This window comes from Eleutherodactylus coqui, chromosome 2, assembly GCF_035609145.1.
Source record: "Eleutherodactylus coqui strain aEleCoq1 chromosome 2, aEleCoq1.hap1, whole genome shotgun sequence".
NCBI classification, from domain to species: Eukaryota; Metazoa; Chordata; class Amphibia; order Anura; family Eleutherodactylidae; genus Eleutherodactylus; species Eleutherodactylus coqui.
The window spans coordinates 11,266,568-11,286,209 of NC_089838.1; the positions used below are offsets into that span (position 1 = coordinate 11,266,568).

The following is a 19,642-nucleotide window of genomic DNA, read 5'->3' on the forward strand; positions in this document are numbered from 1 at the left end:
TAAATATATCAGGGGTCAGTACAGAGATCTCTCCCATCATCTATTATACCCAGGATTGTAACAAGGGGGCGCTCTAATAACTATATATAAATATATCAGGGGTCGGTACAGAGATCTCTCCCATCATCTATAATACCCAGGACTGTAACAAGGGGGCGCTCTAATAACTATGTATAATATATCAGGGGTCAGTACAGAGATCTCTTCCATCATCTATTATACCCAGGACTGTAACAAGGGGGCGCTCTAATAACTATGTATAATATATCAGGGGTCAGTACAGAGATCTCTCCCATCATCTATTATACCGAGGACTGTAACAAGGGGGCGCTCCAATAACTATGTATAGATATATCAGGAGTCAGTGCAGAGATCTCTCCCATCATCTATTATACCCAGGACTGTAACAAGGGGGCGCTCTAATAACTATGTATAGATATCAGGGGTCAGTACAGAGATCTCTCCCATCATCTATTATACCCAGGACTGTAACAAGGGGGCGCTCTAATAACTATGTATAGATATCAGGGGTCAGTACAGAGCTCTCCCATCATCTATTATACCCAGGACTGTAACAAGGGGGCGCTCTAATAACTATGTATAATATATAAGGGGTCAGTGCAGAGATCTCTCCCATCATCTATTATACCCAGGACTGTAACAAGGGGGCGCTCTAATAACTATGTATAGATATCAGGGGTCAGTACAGAGCTCTCCCATCATCTATTATACCCAGGACTGTAACAAGGGGGCGCTCTAATAACTATGTATAATATATAAGGGGTCAGTACAGAGATCTCTCCCATCATCTATTATACCCAGGACTGTAACAAGGGGGCGCCCTCTACGTTTAAAGGAAAGGTTTCTACACAACACAGAAGGGGGTTCTTTACTGTAAGAGCAGTGAGACTGTGGAACTCTCTCCTGATGATGTGGTGATGGTGAACTTACTAATAGAGTATAAGAGGGGCTGGTCGTCTTTCCTGAGAGTTACAATATTACATGTGATATCACTGGTTAGTCAGGAGGGTCGGTGATTCGGGGATTATTCCCATTGCCAGATTGGAGTCGGGAAGGAATTGTTTTTCCCTTGAAGTGAAGAAAATTGTCTTCTACCTCATTGGGGTTTTGCCTTCCTCTGGATCAACATTGGGGGTAATGGGCTGAACTGGATGGACGTGTCTCTTGTCCAGCCTGACGCCCATCACTGAGGGCAGTGCTGGAGGATTATGGGAGGCGTCTGCCGGTTGTAGGTTTACAAGGATGAGGCTGATGTTTAGAGGGGAGTCTATAATGGTCTGTGATTACACAGCAGTCTAATTATAAAGTGTGAGCAGGGTGGAGAGGATTTGACTCATGACCGTAAGAAGTCGAAGACCAAACCAGAAGTAGGACAACAGAGATGGAGATAATATATATATATATACAGCGGTGCCCTGACATACGAGTTTAATCCAAGATGGAGCTCATAAGCCAAAAAACCCGTATGTCAGGGCACTTTTCCCCATTGAAATGCATTGAAACGCCATTAATGCCTTCAAATGGGGAAACTAACTGCAAGTAAAAAAAAATCAACTCGCCTACCGCTGGCGTTCCTTGATGATCTGCAGCGCCATTGCAGGCCGTCACTCCCTCCTCCACGCTGACAGAGCATAGCTTTCTAGATACTGGCTTAAATGCCCCGCCTCCATGCTATGATTGGTTAACTCAGCTCCGTATCAGCCAATGAAGCCGGCGCTGGGTTAACCAATCAGAACTTAGCTTGCTGGAGGCGGGGCATTCAGGCCCGCATCCAGAAAGCAATGCTCTGTGGAGGAGAGCGGCAGCCAGCAGCAGTGCCGCAGACCATCGCGAAGACGAAACGCCAGCAACAGGTGAGTATAGATCCCTCCCTGAGCCTCAGCTTGCGAGTTTTTTGGCTTGCAAGGAGGCTTATACCCCAAGATCTGGTTAGTAAATCAGAGCGAAAATTCGGGGAAGGGCCTGCTAGCAAGTCAAAAAACTCGCTGGAGTATAATACAGGATGTAACTCAGGGTCAGTGCAGGATAAGTAATATATGTACACAGTGACTCCACAAGCAGAATAGTGAGTGCAGCTCTGGAGTATAATACAGGATGTAACTCAGGATCAGTACAGGATAAGTAATGTATGTACACAGTGACTCCACCAGCAGAATAGTGAGTGCAGCTCTGGGGTATAATACAAGATGTAACTCAGGATCAGTACAGGATAAGTAATGTATGTACACAGTGACTCCACCAGCAGAATAGTGAGTGCAGCTCTGGAGTATAATACAAGATGTAACTCAGGAGCAGTACAGGATAAGTAATGTATGTACACAGTGGCTCCACCAGCAGAATAGTGAGTGCAGCTCTGGAGTATAATACAGGATGTAACTCAGGATCAGTACAGGATCAGTAATGTATGTACACAGTGACTCCACCAGCAGAACAGTGAGTGCAGCTCTGGAGTATAATATAGGGTGTTACTCAGGATCAGTATAGGATAAGTAATGTATGTACACAGTGACTCCACCAGCAGAACAGTGAGTGCAGCTCTGGAGTATAATATAGGGTGTTACTCAGGATCAGTATAGGATAAGTAATGTATGTACACAGTGGCTCCACCAGCAGAATAGTGAGTGCAGCTCTGGAGTATAATACAGGATGTAACTCAGGATCAGTACAGGATCAGTAATGTATGTACACAGTGACTCCACCAGCAGAACAGTGAGTGCAGCTCTGGAGTATAATATAGGGTGTTACTCAGGATCAGTATAGGATAAGTAATGTATGTACACAGTGACTCCACCAGCAGAATAGTGAGTGCAGCTCTGCAGTATAATATGGGGTGTATTGGAGGCACGTTAAGTAACGTTTCTGGTAATGCAGCAGTTGCTGTGATTGGACGTTTCCGCCTTCCCTGTATACAGTATATACGCTCTGTGTGCGGACCCCCATGTAGTTCATGTTTTTCTCCATTATTCTAGGCTGTGCTCTGCTTTATTTAGCTAATCTCATTAACCCCTTAAGGACCTGGCCTAGTTTGGCCCTTGAAGATGCAGCATTCTTCTTCCTCCGCTGACGGCCGTATCGGGGTTGGGTTTTGTGCTGAGTTTTGAGTTTTTCTCATGGCTTCTGTGTTTAGGAAGTGGGATGACTAAAAAAAATGGCGAACCCGTCTTACTTTGTATTTGTTAAATATTCAGGATAGTTTTTGCACTTGACAAATGAGTGTAGTTTAGGGGAAAGGGGTGTGGCTTGTGACATCACATGCCAAAATATTGGTGTAAAGTAGGTCATTCCATCTTCCCACGAATATGAACCCCACTCTTTTTTGTATGGGGTCATACACATGGGTGATGTTTTCCCGCATGGCGCCATGATGCGATGCAGGAAATGAATCACGGCATGTTCTATTTGACTGTGTCTCGCATCGCAGCATCCATTGCGGTCAATGCGGTGTCAGCACACCACGTGCCGGGTGCACGCAATGCGAGGTCTCCCATAGACAGCCACGGTGGAGGATCAGGACTTCCCTGAAGTGATGCAAGGCAGTACTGACATAAAAACTCCTCATCAATAGGGAATTCACATGATGGCAAGCGTGATATTGGGCACACCCCAATATTGTGGTCGCCCGTCTGAAGGTGGCCTTAGTCAGGATTAGTAAATCAGCTGCGGTCTTTTATTGCATTGAACACAAAGTAGTAAAGTGGTTCTCCGGTACTCTTATCCTGCCTGCAGACGGGCGGGATCCGGTGCCGAGGATTCTCGCCGTGGGATCCCACCCGAGTGCCTGCAGGGACTAGCGTGTGTTCGCCCGCTACTTCGGCTGTCTGATGTGCTGGCTTGCCGGGCAGCCGGCGCAGACCGGAGCCGGCGGCGGGTGAGTGACGTTTCTGTCCGCACAGAAAAAGGGCATGCCGCGGTTTGTTTGCTGCGCGAGATTTTGCGTGGCCAAACCGCGGCCGTCTGCATAGGATTGCGTTTGTTAACGCAATCCTATGCAGGCTTCCAGCGGCGGAGATCCCGCAGGATATCCCGCTGCGGAATCTCTGCTCGTGTGCAGGCGGCCTTACTGTTGGTGATCCATCCTCAGCATAAGTCTTCCATGGGTGATTGGGGGGGGCACTTGGGATGCCCAGGCCCGCCACCAGTGTGGACAGCGCTGGAAGCATATGACGTTGTCCGTATTGCAGCTCCCTGGTCTGGTAGTGCCTAATTGTATTTGATAGGAACTGTGCCTGCACTACCAGACCTGGCCACTGAAATGCAGACGGCCCTGTCCACACTGACAAGTGGTGTAACCCTGCCAATCAACTATTGATTGTTTATGCTGAGGATGGTGGATTGATGGTAAAAGGACCAGAGGACCCGCTTAAGTAAGCTCACAATCTGCTTTCTGTAATGGTGCTTCCTGAGCTGGATGCTGAAGCTGAGGGTTTGTTACAGTTGTATCCTCCATCACAGGTCTCTCTCCTATCCCAATAGTTTGTTACAATGTATCAATGCAGGTGAGACTATTTTCAAACTATACATCAAACAGATCTACGGGTCCCTACTCACAAAACCAGGGAACCCCGTATATAGCCTGTTAATGGGAGTTTGTAGCTCTGCCGCCGTGGACCCCGCGCCTGCTGGCGTCCTGGCATCAGTCTCCCGTGATAACCGTGGCACAGACATAACCTGCCAGTCATCGCAGCAGAGCGTGTGGGGGCATTAGTAAGGGCTCTATTTTTAGTGTTGTGTCAGCGCTGGGGAAATGTCAGCTTGAGAAATGGCGCTGATGTGTAATAGTGGGGAGTCTGGTCTGTCCTGTGGCTCTAGGCTCTTAAAGGGCCCTGTTCGCACCGCAGACGTCCGTGCGCACTCCGCACCCAATTTTGCATTAATATGCCTCACTTCAACGTTCTGTTGAACGCTATGAAAATCGGCACCGTATTCCCCACATTCTGAAATCTGCCTTGTGGGGGACTAAAAGCAGGACATATCATGAGTTACCCCATTAACAGGTTAAATCCGTGTGCGGATCCGCATTAACATTCATGGCGGAGCTTCAAAGCGCTGTCAGATCTATGTCCGGAAAATCCACCGTGGATCCGACAGCATGGCGCCCGCGTGAAGGAGGCCTCCGTGTTGGGATCCATGGCGCATTTTGTTTGAGCCAGAGTCGCAAGTTACGGCGATCACGCGGCTGACGAGGGCGCCCGCGCCGTCTTGCTTTCCTTCCGTTAAGGTTGTATGTACACGGGTTCTTCTTTCCTCCCCACACATTTTTGAATGTCACGTCCATGCTTCCTAATTTGCCGTATTGTTATGGTCCCCGGGGTTTCATGCGTTGAACGGCTCGCTCTCGCACGAAGTTGGTCCAATCTGGCTTCTTTATTGTATCCATGGATCTGATAAGTGGTTTCTGTAAAAAATGCAGACCAATGGGTCATGTTGCATCTATGTGTATATATGACTGTTAGATTAAAAACCACGTGCGCACCCCGCACCTCCCCCCAGCTGCTATTCGGCGCACACGTCACCCCTCGCCTAAAGGTATGAAATCCGGGGCGAATGCTCACCATTTGGCGCTGCAGATAATCCACCACGGTGAAGAGACCCTAAAGAGGGTCTGCTACTAAAGACCTGCTCCCCTTATCCTCAGGATGGGTGATAAATGCCCTAATGCCCCGGGTCTGACCGCCAGCACCCCCAGGCAGTCTAACATTTGGGCACCATGAGTTTCCCATATGAAAGGATCAGTGATGCGCTTGTATGACCGCCGCTCCATCCACCTCTATGGGACTGGCAGGGAGCGACGTCCTCTGTCCCTGGAAGGTTTGGAGTGGCGGTCCCACATGTGCGGGTATTAGGATTGCGAGGGTTTCCAGCGGTTGGGCTGTCCTATTTAGGGCCTATTCACATGGGTGTATTTTTTACGGCCAGCCTGTGACGACATTATGTGCATTTGTGACATCAGATGAGGGTCGAGTTTTTTATCTTTTTTCCCGTATTTTAATGGAATAAAAAGTCCAATATTCAAATTTACGGACCAGAATCGCCCATTAAGGACGCTGGGATTGCGTGAAAGCTCAGCCAATACGCAGTGGCATTCGTATTCACTACTTTTTTAATGCATGCTGCAGGGAAAAAATGCCGCCAGTCGGGCCTCATCTTTTTGTGCGTACGAAAAACAGATACAGAATGCAACATGCATGTAAGAACCGCACACGTGCATCTAAACACGCGGTTAAAATGGCTCACTCTTCACGGACCGGTATTGCACATCCCGATGTGAATGAGTCCAGACATTGGGGTTAACGTCTGCAGCGTTGTCACCACGGATCTGCGCCAGGTTGCCAGCGTCCCGCCCATGTGACCAGTAGACGGCGATCGGATCCTTACAGGCATTTGAAATTCCTCTCACATGATGGTTTTTCACCCTTCAGAAATAAACACTGGGTTCTCATTCCCTGACAGCAAGCAGAGATCTGGGGATCCTGGGAATGAATATGCGAAGTGGATTAGACAACTACTGAGTCCCGGAGTAACTTTGGCCCTCCTGCAGACTCATCCGGGAGCGACTGGACCTTGTCTACCCATCAGAGCCATAAAACCGTCTGGCCGGGGTGAAGTCTGCTGAAGCTGACAGCCGCGGGTGTAAAACTCGTAGCGTACATCGCTTCCACTGCGTGGGCGAGGCGTTGGATCTCATGGCTGTCCGTGAGTGCTGCGGATCGCACCCCGTGTGATCACACCCTCAGTCACATGTTCCAGAAACAACCATTCATTGGATTACTAAATGCAGGTCTGGTTTCGCCACAAGAGCGCAGATTATGCGGCCGTATGACCACCGGCCCCGGCGGACGGCCGCACGACTCCCTCTTGTGGATGTAGGTTAGATAAATCGTCAGTTGGCGACCGGGTGTTCGTTTGCTCCTTTTGACTGATTGGTCCTTTTCGCGCAGTCTGATTGTCAGGTGACCGGAGAAACGTTTATAATCAGGACGTACAAAACGTTCGCCGTGAAGCCGGTCGGATTCGCTGTCCTTTTATTAGCCGTTCTGATTAACTTGAATTTGGCTGCGCTGTTGCTTAGCAACAGAGGAAACAGTCAGCAGCTACGTGGGAGCTACACACCGTTAGGGCTCGTTCACACGGGCGTATTTGCGCCATGGATTACATTTTTGTGTGCGTAATACGTGGTGAATAGAACCCCTTGATTTTAATGGGTCCGTTCGCATTCGTCTTTTTTTTTTCTTTAATGTGATCGTTCATGTGAAAAACCGCGCAGCCTGGCGGTCTTGGTGCGTATTACGTGCCACCATAGGCCATTAAAGTGAGTGAGCCAGCGCAAATGCGTAGGAAACCGGTGTATTTGCGCAGCTCATCGATGGGCACTTCTGCAATTTTCTTTGTGCGCAATTTTCCAGTGTATTTACGTACACAAATGCCTGCCGGAGCGGGCGGAATATGCAGGCAAACGCGGGGTTTTTTTTGTTTGGACGTGTAAATACGCAGCGGTTTTTCGTGACTGCAGCCTGTGTGAACGAGCCCTTACTGTGGCGTAACCACACGCTGTTACCTTTTACCAGTGGTTCGGCTTGTGAACCAGGTGGCTCAGGATGAACAGGGGGGTAACCTTGTCAGGACGTGGAGTCGTAGGGTCACCGGTCAGCGCCGCCACATCTGTAGCAGCTCCTCGGTCTGCAGCCGGACGCAGCAGCTTTAACAACGCCGCGTCAGCAGAGGGGCCTGTGAGCGGCGGCGTCGCTCGGGCCGCCCGTTCCTGCTACATTCAGCGAAGTGCTGACGCAGCAGCTGAACGCGCAGTTTGTTGCATTCTAGACTTCTATGTAGAATTTGCCTTTTGTGCCCCGCTCTGCTTGCAGGGTTGTGAGGAAGGCCGCGGGTTTTCGCTGATCGTCAAACGTACGAAGTGGCAAGTTCTGCATCAAGTCGCCCACAAGCTTTGTCCGCCCGCTGTGGCTTTACTACATACATGTGTTCTTGGAAGTGGAGATCAGGGGGGCTGCTTGTGGGGTCCGCGCGTCACAAAGGGCTGCTGTGAATACCAGGGGTGCCCAGCTAGCTGGAGTAATGGTATGGTAATGGGCAAAGGCCCCAGCTGAATGCCAATAGTAAAGATGGCGTCTTGTTGAAAGTAGCCTTCGCCAGCTTCATGCTGCCTGACCAGAATGACATCGCGGCCACGTTTGTCTATAGTGAAACGCTGCAGCGTATCGGATGAGGGGTCGGTCCTCGGTGACAGCTTCACATATTCCCCCCCCCCCCCCCCCCCCAAATAAAGTTTTTTTTGCAGTTCAACACAACAGTCCCTGAGGCTTGCTCCATAGCGATGTTCATCCAGAGCCTTCTTGTTCATGAATAGACTCTTACTACTGCAGTAGATAGATGGCAGATGGCGGTCTGTGATCCAGGATGGCGGTATATAAACCTTGTGCATCTATTTGCTGTGTTCCGGTAGCTTCCTGCCTCAGACTGTAACGCGGCTCTCGTCGTCCGGCCGGGCCGTGGAGCTGAACTTCAGATGATAAATTAAATAGGAGTTCCCATTTAATGAGCTCGGGGAGAGCCGTCCCTTATTATGACTCCGCTAGTTCTTCCTCCTGAGCCGCGCTCTATATATGCAGCTCACTTTAATACCCCCTCTGGCGCGGCTGCGTTCTGTGCGCTCAGCATTCGGATGCACATCACTAACTTCGTATTTGCGATGTGTTGGCAAAAAACTCTTTATTTGCTCAATATATAAAGTTCTCTAAGTTGTATGTTTAAAGCCAAAGACCGAACACGGGGCGGGCGGAGGGAAGCGGTAATTGCTCTGGGCGGGCAGAGGGAAGCGGTAATTGCGCTGGGCAGGCGGAGGGAAGTGGTAAACTGCGCAGAACGTGCCACCTGGCAGATGCCACATTAAACCGGCTGCTCATTTGGACTGATGGATGTTGTAGTAACCGTCTCCCCGAGGTGACGGAGGCCGTTGCATCACCGCCGCCGAATAGGAAGCTATGGCAGGATGGGGTATTGCATGACGGATGTCACGATTACCTCGGGTTGCACCTTTATATGAGCAGACTGGCGTTCTCCGCGAATGGCGAAATAAGTTATAATTTGAATAAAAGGTGCACAGAACTGCAGCAATTTGTCGCGGCATAGGTCCCACTGGGTGATATCGTTCTGCAGGCCCCTGCGGACAGGAAGCTTCTTGTAGTTGCCGCAGATTTGGAGGTGCTGACGTGGTCTGACACAATAGGGTCATTGATTCATGTTGCTTGCGCCAAATTCTGACCTCCCATCAGCACGGGGCAACAAATCTTGATTCCATCTGACCAGGTGATGTTTTTCCATTGATCATTGATACAATTTTTGCGCTGTTTTGCCCCCTGGAGTCTCGCCTTTTTGTTCTTGTGCTGGACCTGGTCGTCTGCTGTTATAGCCATCCGTGTGGAGGAACGGCGAGTTGTGCGTTCTGACATGTTAGTTGGAGCTCCAGCATTGTATTCGGCTGCTACTGGCTATGGAGCTGCTGTCCATCAGAACGATTCCTGACATCCTCCTCCGACCCCTTTCAGTGACGAGTTGTTTCCATGCACAGGATCCCTTTCGCCGGGTGCTTTCCTCAATCACGCCATTCTCTGTATACTCTCCACACCGTTACATGACAGAACCCCACGTAGTTAGCAGTGAGGCTCCGGCTAGTCCAGCACCGATGACCGGGCTTTGTTGGAAGTCGCTTGCTGGATTTTTCCATCTAAAGTAGATTCACAATGAAACTGATCTGCAGAGAACTTATCAGACTAATTTCCATACAGTGAAGCTCCAATCAAAGTACTAAAAAAAAATCGGGTAAATTTCTTGTCTTCAAAATATATGTAAATTCCTGTAGTCACCACTAGGGGAGCTGTCCTGGTGCTGAACAGTACGGCAATGCATCTTCGGAAGCCTGGGAAAGTGGAAATAGGCTGCCTTTGTAGTTCTTCCAGCTTTCCCAGTAGCAGATATAGGAGATGCCTCTTTATTACAACCAGTTTGTCATCCTCTCAACGGGCCCCAAATGGCTGAAATCGCCCCAATTATGCACAAGTACAGGAGTGGGGAATCTATTGCTGCTGTCCAAATGCGGCACCAGGGATCCGGCTGTTCTCCCCTTCAGCCCTCCGTCTTAGACAGGCTCTCTGCAACGTGTTCACCGCTCTGAGACGTCCTATAAAATCTGCGGTTTCTCCGTTTGCAGCGCTCAGTGGTTTATCTTCTCTCGCGGCCGCTGGTCCTGCATCATCGATGCCCTTTATTTGTGGATCCGGGCGATAAGTGCGCATAATACAAACCGCCAGTTCATGCGCAATGCAAATTCTACTAATTAGTATTTTAGTGGGATTTCGACTTCTAACCTTTTATGTTAATGTCTTTGCACAGGGTGTGGACGTCAACCGACTGCTGGAGGGCGGCCGAAAGCCTCTACATTACGCCGCCGACTGCGGACAGGACGAAATCCTGGAATATCTCTTGGCAAAAGGAGCCGATATTAATGTAGGTGTCACTTGTGTGTAGAAACGTTCAACAGGGTGCTCCAGTTAGAACCCGTTATGCACTACCCACGGAATAGGGGGTAACGAGCTGATCAGTGGGGGTCCGATCTACGGGCTCTCCAACAGGACCTTAACTGCACTGCAACTTGTCAAACGTGTGGATGTCCAATCTGTGCAAGATGCTGATGGAAGCATAGGAACACACAACTCTTGTCAATCCATGTGTTGTACTGCGCCACGGAGGGTGTGGGTGCTCTACAATACCTAGAAAATAGAGCAGTATCAATATGCCTTTTTTTCTCCTTAGGGAAGTACTTAAAGGGGTTTTGTCATTAAAAAAAAAAAAAAAAAAAAAAATCGATGCTTGCCTATTCCTTCCCAGGCAAACTCCTTACCCCAACTTCTCCCCGCTGATCTTCTCCAATCCCCCGGGTCCTCTCACCACAAGCCGGCCATTCCTCCTCCTTGTTATGGAGCGTTCTTTCTCTGCAGTCTTCCCGCAGGTCCCTATGATGTAATGGGCATTCCTTCCTAGGCGGTGAACATCTATTACCAAGACTACCTGCTCATATACTATTGCAGCGAGACCCCGTCTCGGCACTCCCTGCTAGGCTATGAACGCTGCTTCACTAGGTAGAAGACTGAAGAGAATGGAAGCAGAAGAATCGGGTGGAGGAGTAGGTGAGTATAGAACTCTTTTTATTTTTTAGGGGCTTTACTCTACAGCGTCGGACTATACGTGGTATAAGAAGAACCATAGTTACAACATTCTTGAATTTGAGATGTCTGTTGCAGCAGCCAGCTGTTTCCCAGCCCAGGTCTTGTACATTTCTACACCGTGCATCACCAGCAAAGTACTGATCTCTCCTTGCAGACATCTAGGAGGAGTATTCAGGCTGGAACACGTTATTTTCTATTGATGCAGTAAGGGGATAACTAGCTGATTGGTGTGATCTGACACCGGGACCTCCATCAGTTCTGAGACAAGAGTTCACCAAATGAATGGAGCGGAGGTCGCACAGGCGCTCCATTCCATTTATTTCAATGAATGCTGGAGATGGCCAGGTGACCGAATTTGGCAATTTCCAGCATGCTCATTGAAAATGAGAGTGGTGGTGTGCCTGCGTGACCGCTGCAGTTCATTTGGTGAACCCTGATCTTGCGATCGATTGGGGTCCAACTGCTGGGACCTCCATCGATCAGCTAGTTATTCCCTGTATACAGTGTATAGAGGATAATGTGTTTCAACCAGAATATCCCTTTTAACGCTCATGGGGGACTCCCAAGACAGATCCATGTTGTGCTGTTAAGTGTAGAAAAAGGGGGCTGGACTTGGGCTGGGAGGCATCTTGCTGCTGCAGAAATCCACCCCTCCGCCAACTTCAAGAATATGGAGACAATGCTTCTTTACCAATATAGTGTGATGCTGCAGATTAAAGCTCCTTTTAATGACTTCCCTAGAAAGGGTATTGACAGTTCTGTTTTGTAGCTATTGGTGGCAGACTCCCTCTGTGGCGCAGTTCAAGCCATGGATCAATTGACAAGAGTTGTTCCTATTTCCATCAGCCACTTGCACAGATTGTGTGTGCTGGCCGTCTATAAGCTGCAGTGCAGTTGAGGTCTTGTTGAGCAAGATGTTCAGGGGCTACAGGATCGCCCGCCCTGTTTATCATGCACCATGCCAGGCATCAGGGGGCAACGTAACTGACAGGTCTGATTGCAGCAGGAGCCGGCAGTCTTTAGGGCGACCTGAGGCCTATAGACGTGAGCTCAAGGGAAGGTGCAGATTCGTTGCGTGTGCAGTTGTCAAGGCAACAGCTTGACCCCTTTTTTCCTGGTTTAAGAAGTTCTTGGTAGCAGGAAACAGATAACTCAAGATGTTCCAATTCTACCAAGTGCTGCAGCTCCTTTTAAAGGGCCATTCTGGCAATTCAAAGTGAAAGATCTACTATTCGTAAGGTGATAACATGCAATATAATGTTATAAGGGGTCTTACAAAGCTGCAGACATCCGGCTTTCCTGGTAGTCTCTCCACCTCCCATACATGTACAGCAGATGTCAGGAAGGGCTTAAAGGGTCATTCCGAACAGAACGGAAAGTCTTAAAAGGGCTTCTCGGGACTTTGGTTGTATTTTTTTTTTATTTTCTTGAGACTGATCCTCAGGATACCTGCTGATCAACAGATTCCTGGCACCGCTGTCGGTGAGAGCCGTGCCTAAAGGACCAACCTGGGCGGCTTCACTACGGACAGCGCAGTCTTCTGACAGTGGCAGCGGGTATTACTATGACCGCTGAACATCCATTCATGAACTAGCCTGAGGAAAGGCATCAATGCAAATAAACCCAAATCCTGGGCAACCCCTTTAGGCCTCATGTCCACGGGGGAAAAGAAGATTTTAAATCCACAGCGGATCACCCGCGGGTAGATAAATACCCGCGGATGGTCAATAAAAGTGAATTTAAAAAATCCTGGAGCATGAAAAAAATGGACATGCTCCATTTAGGTGCGGGTCTCCTGCGGGAACGGCTCCTACAGGCTTCTATTGAAGCCTATGGAAACCGTCCGGATCCGCGGGAGACCCGCGCCTGAATTAAACTCACCTGCTCTGGGCGATGCAGATTTTCCTTCCTTCGTGGCAGGATCTTCTTTCTTCAGCCCGGCGCACACATGCAGCACGCAGCCGGGCCGAATAAAGAAGGAAGACACACACAGCCGGCAGCAGGTGAGTTTATTCTGATTTAATGCCTCTCGTCCGCTGGGCAGGAGGGACCCGCTACGGATTCTCCATGGAGAATCCGTAGCGGGCCTGCTTTTTCCCATGGACATGAGGCCTTAAAGTTGCATGACCCCTGGTGCATCCTAACCTGAGACTCTGCCAGACTGGGGAGGTAAGTCATGATGCGTAAGGAGCCTTGGGAGAGCCTGACAGACATTCACCTCGTTAATGTATTAATTTCTGGTGTTTTTCATGTAGGCTGCAGATAAACACGGCATCACCCCGCTGCTGTCTGCCTGCTACGAGGGCCACTTAAAAACGGTGAAGCTGCTTCTGGAGCGGGTGAGCATTTCTACGTTAGTGGCTGCCAACTCACGTTTTTATGTTCATCTTATTTTTTTAAGTGTGTTTGGTCGGTTTTATTTCACTTTCATATCATAGTTAAAAGGAAATAAATCCTGAAATCCTGCCGTTCTCCCACATCGCTCTCCTATAGAAGTCAGGGAGTCGTCTCCTGTCCATTGTGTCTATGGTCCATGAGGCTGTTAACTGCTGCTCAGGCAAGATGGCTGCTCCCTCCCTCCACCCCCCGTAGACTTGTACAGACCAGAGAATAAAAATATCTACAGTCAGAAAATCAAATTAGAACAAACTCTCTATCTAGCTTTCAATGGTAAGTTATACATTCCCTTTAACAAAAAATGGCTGCTGATTAGAGATGAGCGAATGTACTCGGATAAGCACTACTCGTCCGAGTAATGTGCCTTATCCGAGTACCGCTGTACTCGTGCTGAAAGATTCGGGACGCGCTGCGGAGCGGGGAGCTGCAGGGGAGAGCGGGGAGGAACGGAGGGGAGATCTTTCTCTCCTCTCCCGCCCGCTCCCCGCTGCGACTCACCTGTCAGCAGCGGAGAGCCCCGAATCTTTCAGCACGAGTACAGCGGTACTCGGATAAGGCACATTACTCGGACGAGTAGTGCTTATCCGAGTACGTTCGCTCATCTCTACTGCTGATAGATGTTGAAGCGTTTCGCCCTCCCCTTCAGTCAGCAGATTGGTGTATTATGTGTCCTGACGTACTGTGTGGAACCGGACTGGTCAGAGCCCTCACTTTACACTCCAGTCTGTAGACTCCGACTCAAGCTTAACCTTCAGACTTATTCATGAAAGTAACTGAAAAACTACTTTGAGACTCTTAAAAAGTACTTGAAGGGGTTTACCAGAACTAGGTTCTATTGCATCTTCCAGTTACTGAAGAAAACAAGTGGCATCTTCTATGTTGGCGCATATTGTCCCCCAATATAGCCACTTGAAGTTAATGGCAGTGCGCAAATGTGCAGGACATGGGGCCTCAAACACATGGAGTACGGAGTGTTTCGGTGCATGAACACGCTGTCTAGTCACGGCCCAGTATTTGCGTACACCCCTGTTAATGAGCCTTTGGACCAGCGGCACGCTGGCATATTTTCATATAATGCCACCGGCAGCAGCAGTCCATTATAGCGTGTGACGGTATACACAAGGAAACCTGATCCACTTGAGAGAAGCTCTCATCATGTCCAACTCCTGTGTTACGGATGATAACGGGACTCGGCGATGCGTGTAACTATGTAGATTGGAATGACGCAGACGTGTGACTTGCAGATGCGCTGGTTTTTCCCACTCCTGTCGTCCTCCCCACACATCGCATTTCTGTGATCCGAGGATCTAACTGTCTGTGTTTCCACCTCGGCTCCTTCTTCTTTGCACATGTTGCAAGTGTTTTTGACTTCTCTGTCAAACCCAATCTGTGTGATTGTGCTGCGTCTCTGCTGTACAGCCAGGGAGCACGCAGGTTCCACGCGGTAAAAGCCGAACTCCCTCAGTAATTGCCTATGGAGAAGAACAGCAGTAATCTACACGGGCGGTTGCAGACCACGCCGCCCTCTTATGTCAGCCAGAATGAGGCGTGTTTATTTGCTTATTTGGACTCTGACCTCTTCTTCACCCCCCACATCCAATCTCTGGCTCGAACATGCCACATGCACCTCAGAAATATTGCTAGAATCCAGGCCGTTTCTAACCACGGACACGCTAAAGACACTTGTGGTTGCCTTCATCCACTCCCGACTCGACTACTGCTATTCATCGGCCGCCCCCGCACCAGGCTCGCCCTCTACAATCCATACTAGATGCAGCAGCTATGCTCAATTTTCTATCCAGCTGTTACTCAGACGCCCATGCACTATGTCAGTCACTGCGCCGGCTGCCCATACACTGCAGAACCAAATAACTCCTCCCCCTCTCCCACAAAGCTCATGGCACTGCGCCATCATACATCGCCTCCATCCTGTCTGTAAACCACCCAGCCTGCTCACTCTGATCCGCTAACACACACAGGCTAAACACCCCTCTAATACGAACCTCACATGCTCGCCTACAGGACTTCACCAGAGCAGCACCCATCCTCTGGAACGCTCTACCCCAAGGCATCCAGACAATCCCCGATGCACCGAACTTCAGATGTGCCTTAAAAACACCCCATCTTCAGGAAGTCATACCAAATCCCCTGACCTAGTCCCCCGCCCCTCCCTATGGACATGATCTGCGCTCGGCCCTTAGTGGGCAATGACGATTAAAGCCCTCCGGGACGTGATCTGCGCTCGGCCCTTAGTGGGGAATGACTATTAAAGCCATCCGGGACGTGATCTGCGCTCGGCCCTTAGTGGGGAATGACGATTAAAGCCCTCCGGGACGTGATCTGTGCTCGGCCCTTAGTGGGGAATGACGATTAAAGCCCTCCGGGACATGATCTGCGCTCAGCCCTGAGTGGGGAATGACGATTAAAGCCCTCCTGGATGTGATCTGCGCTCGGCCCTTAGTGGGGAATGATTATTAAAGCCCTCCGGGACGTGATCTGCGCTCGGCCCTGAGTGGGGAATGACGATTAAAGCCCTCCGGGACATGATCTGCGCTCGGCTCTTAGTGGGGAATGACTATTAAAGCCCTCCGGGACGTGATCTGCGCTCGGCCCTTAGTGGGCAATGACGATTAAAGCCCTCCGGGACGTGATCTGCGCTCGGCCCTTAGTGGGCAATGACGATTAAAGCCCTCCGGGACGTGATCTGCGCTCGGCCCTTAGTGGGCAATGACGATTAAAGCCCTCCGGGACGTGATCTGCGCTCGGCCCTTAGTGGGCAATGACGATTAAAGCCCTCCGGGACGTGATCTGCGCTCGGCCCTTAGTGGGCAGTGACGATTAAAGCCCTCCGGGACGTGATCTGCGCTCGGCCCTTAGTGGGCAGTGACGATTAAAGCCCTCCGGGACGTGATCTGCGCTCGGCCCTTAGTGGGCAGTGACGATTAAAGCCCTCCGGGACGTGATCTGCGCTCGGCCCTTAGTGGGCAATGACGATTAAAGCCCTCCGGGACGTGGTCTGCGCTCGGCCCTTAGTGGGCAATGACGATTAAAGCCCTCCGGGACGTGATCCGCGCTCGGACCGTAGTGGGGAATGACGATTAAAGCCTTCCGGGACGTGATCTGCGCTCGGCCCTTAGTGGGCAATGACTATTAAAGCCCTCCGGGACGTGATCTGCGCTCGGCCCTTAGTGGGCAATGACGATTAAAGCCCTCCGGGACGTGATCCGCGCTCGGCCCTTAGTGGGCAATGACGATTAAAGCCCTCCGGGACGTGATCCGCGCTCGGCCCTTAGTGGGCAATGACGATTAAAGCCCTCCGGGACGTGATCCGCGCTCGGACCGTAGTGGGCAATGACTATTAAAGCCCTCCGGGACGTGATCTGCGCTCGGACCGTAGTGGGTAATGACGATTAAAGCCCTCCGGGACGTGATCTGCGCTCGGCCCTTAGTGGGCAATGACTATTAAAGCCCTCCGGGACGTGATCTGCGCTCGGCCCTTAGTGGGCAATGACTATTAAAGCCCTCCGGGACGTGATCCGCGCTCGGCCCTTAGTGGGCAATGACGATTAAAGCCCTCCGGGATGTGATCTGCGCTCGGCCCTTAGTGGGCAATGACTATTAAAGCCCTCCGGGACGTGATCCGCGCTCGGCCCTTAGTGGGCAATGACGATTAAAGCCCTCCGGGACGTGATCCGCGCTCGGCCCTTAGTGGGGAGGGATTAATTTATTCCAGGCATAAATGTGACATCAGATATTTCTCGTTTAATAGATTAGTCATTCCAAAATGTACAGGAAATGACTTTGTGATGTAATCCGAGGCGTTCTTATACGGCTTCACTTCAAGATTTAAAAAAATTAAATTCTGCGGTAATTTATTTTAGAAATTCACCAATAGGACTAAAATTATGTTCCTGTAAAAAGCCCCAAATCCGCAACTTCCTTTAACGCAGCCGTGAAGATGCAAGAAAAAATGTGAAAAATTCTACGCTGCCAGCAGCTGCCACTAGGGGGAGGGAGCTTGCCCTGGCTGTAGTTTTGGACAGCCGCCCCTAGGGGGAGTGCTTGTGTCGGTTGCAGGATTTACACGGCTTCCTTTTTGAAGTCATTACTCCGTATACAGTGAGCTCCCCCTAGTGGTGGCTGTGTGAAGGGTGACCGGATTTGTAGCTCTGCATGTGAAAGTGGAGTCCCAAACGCTCACTTCAATAACTACGCTGGCCACCTTCTCTCAGTTGACGCAGAAACTGAGAAGGGGACCGGCTTCACTATTGAAATTAGGTAAGCGGTCAGCCCCCTGAGAGAACGGCGCAGGCACCAGACGGTCCATACCGCATGACCTGGTGTCAGAGATGGACCAAGAGAGGATGTTCCAACCCCGCTAGTCCATGTAAGCATCGTGTGTCCCCCCCCCCCCCCCCCCAGACGGTCCCTTTTAAGGACCTGCGTAAAATGGTGGAAATCATTAATGAAGTTGTCCGGGAATTGATTCCTCGAGATAGGTCCACCACCCAACTGACTAGACAAATGGCTGATGTCATTGTGGACAGACCAACCCAGGCTGCTGCCCATGGAAACGGCTGTCAGCAGTGACACTGAGTGGTGGACAGCATTTTAGAGCGCTGTAAAAGTCCTGCAGGGGTGTCCCATGCTACCCTGCAGCAGGTGCTCAACTGACAGCCTAGTTCCTGGCCCTGAAACCAGGATTGGATGAACCAAGACTCCACCCTTTGATCAGGTCACTGGATCTCCCATTGATGGTATCAGTGACTGGGGAACCCCTATGTGGCCATTCCCTGGGGTCCTAGAAAGGACTCAAGTTAATTGGCCTATTAAGGTTCAGATAGCCCTAAAGGGGTTGCCCGAGAGGCTATCAATAGTTTACAATCTGTAGGATAGGCCAGCTATAGTAGAGCAGTGAGGGGTCTGCCGCCCGGGACTTCTGGCAATCTGCTGTTTGTCGGGCAGATGTTCTTACACTGAGCTGATGTTTGCACACAGCTCCGTTCTCTCTGTAGTGGCCAGTGCTGGTAGTTGCCGGCCAAGCTCCAATTAAACAGGGAACAACTAAAACCTCTATGGAACGTTGTATATTGAAGATCAGTGTAGTCAACATACTTGCTTTATACGGGCCTGCGCCAATTATCTCCTCGCATCACCACGTCCGTCAGTAATTGGCCGCTTTGGTCATGTGATGCCAGTAAATGGACTCCGCAGTGATGACTTTAGAGTGTTGGGTAACCAATAAAATGCAAAACCAGCCACTCCTGTCTGCGGAGTAACATAAGTCGGACGTCTGCCGTCACGATCCCCACCGGTACACCTTGGGATTTGAGCTCCAGAACCTTCCTGCGACTTTTTCATTTCTTATCATTTGCATACAATCTCCTTTTTAAATCTAGTTTGATTAAATTTGTAAAGTCTTGTGATCCCCGGGAGCTCGTCTGCTCCGCTATTAACAATATCCCTCGCCCCCCCCCCCCCCCGTATCTCCTCTGTATTCTTTGTACAGCGCACACTTCCAAATCTAATTAAATGTTTACTTGGCGCATCACAGCGGCGCGGAGTCTGTTGTAGCACGCATCCATCGCTGCTGTGCTGAGCGGCCCAGTGGAGCGCAGCGTGACCCTTGTTAGAATTCTCTCTGCTCCTTTGTAACCTGCAAGTGATAATGCGTCCGGGGTGCCAGCGTCCGCTGCCAGTTATCTCGCCGCCGCCGCTCTACCGCTATGTCTTTTTAATTTCCAAATGGCTCTGCTGGAATTAGTGGCTTAGCACATTCCAGGATCTTACCGCACGCCGCCTGGCATCTGTCCTCTGGTTTTAGTGCATTCTTGTATGCTGGGATAAAAGCATATGGGGGGGGTGCAGTGTGGCACGGCCGGCTGGCATTTACAACCCGCGCACCCCCCATCATTGTTGGCTCCGACCGCTGACTGACAGGAAGTGCAGAAAAACCTCCCTGCCTGCCCAGATCGCCACGTCAGGTG

The 19,642-nt window shown here is 50.3% G+C and overlaps 1 protein-coding gene across 1 annotated transcript in view; it reads left to right on the forward strand.

Moving 5' to 3' along the window:
* The window catches only part of MTPN (myotrophin), a 36,255-nt gene that overhangs the window by 3,253 nt on the left and 13,360 nt on the right, over positions 1–19,642 (forward strand). Inside the window, exons 2-3 of the mRNA XM_066590344.1 lie at positions 10,426–10,539; positions 13,514–13,597. Of these exons, the coding sequence (XP_066446441.1) occupies positions 10,426–10,539; positions 13,514–13,597 (198 nt within the window). The remainder of the gene's footprint in view (positions 1–10,425; positions 10,540–13,513; positions 13,598–19,642) is intronic.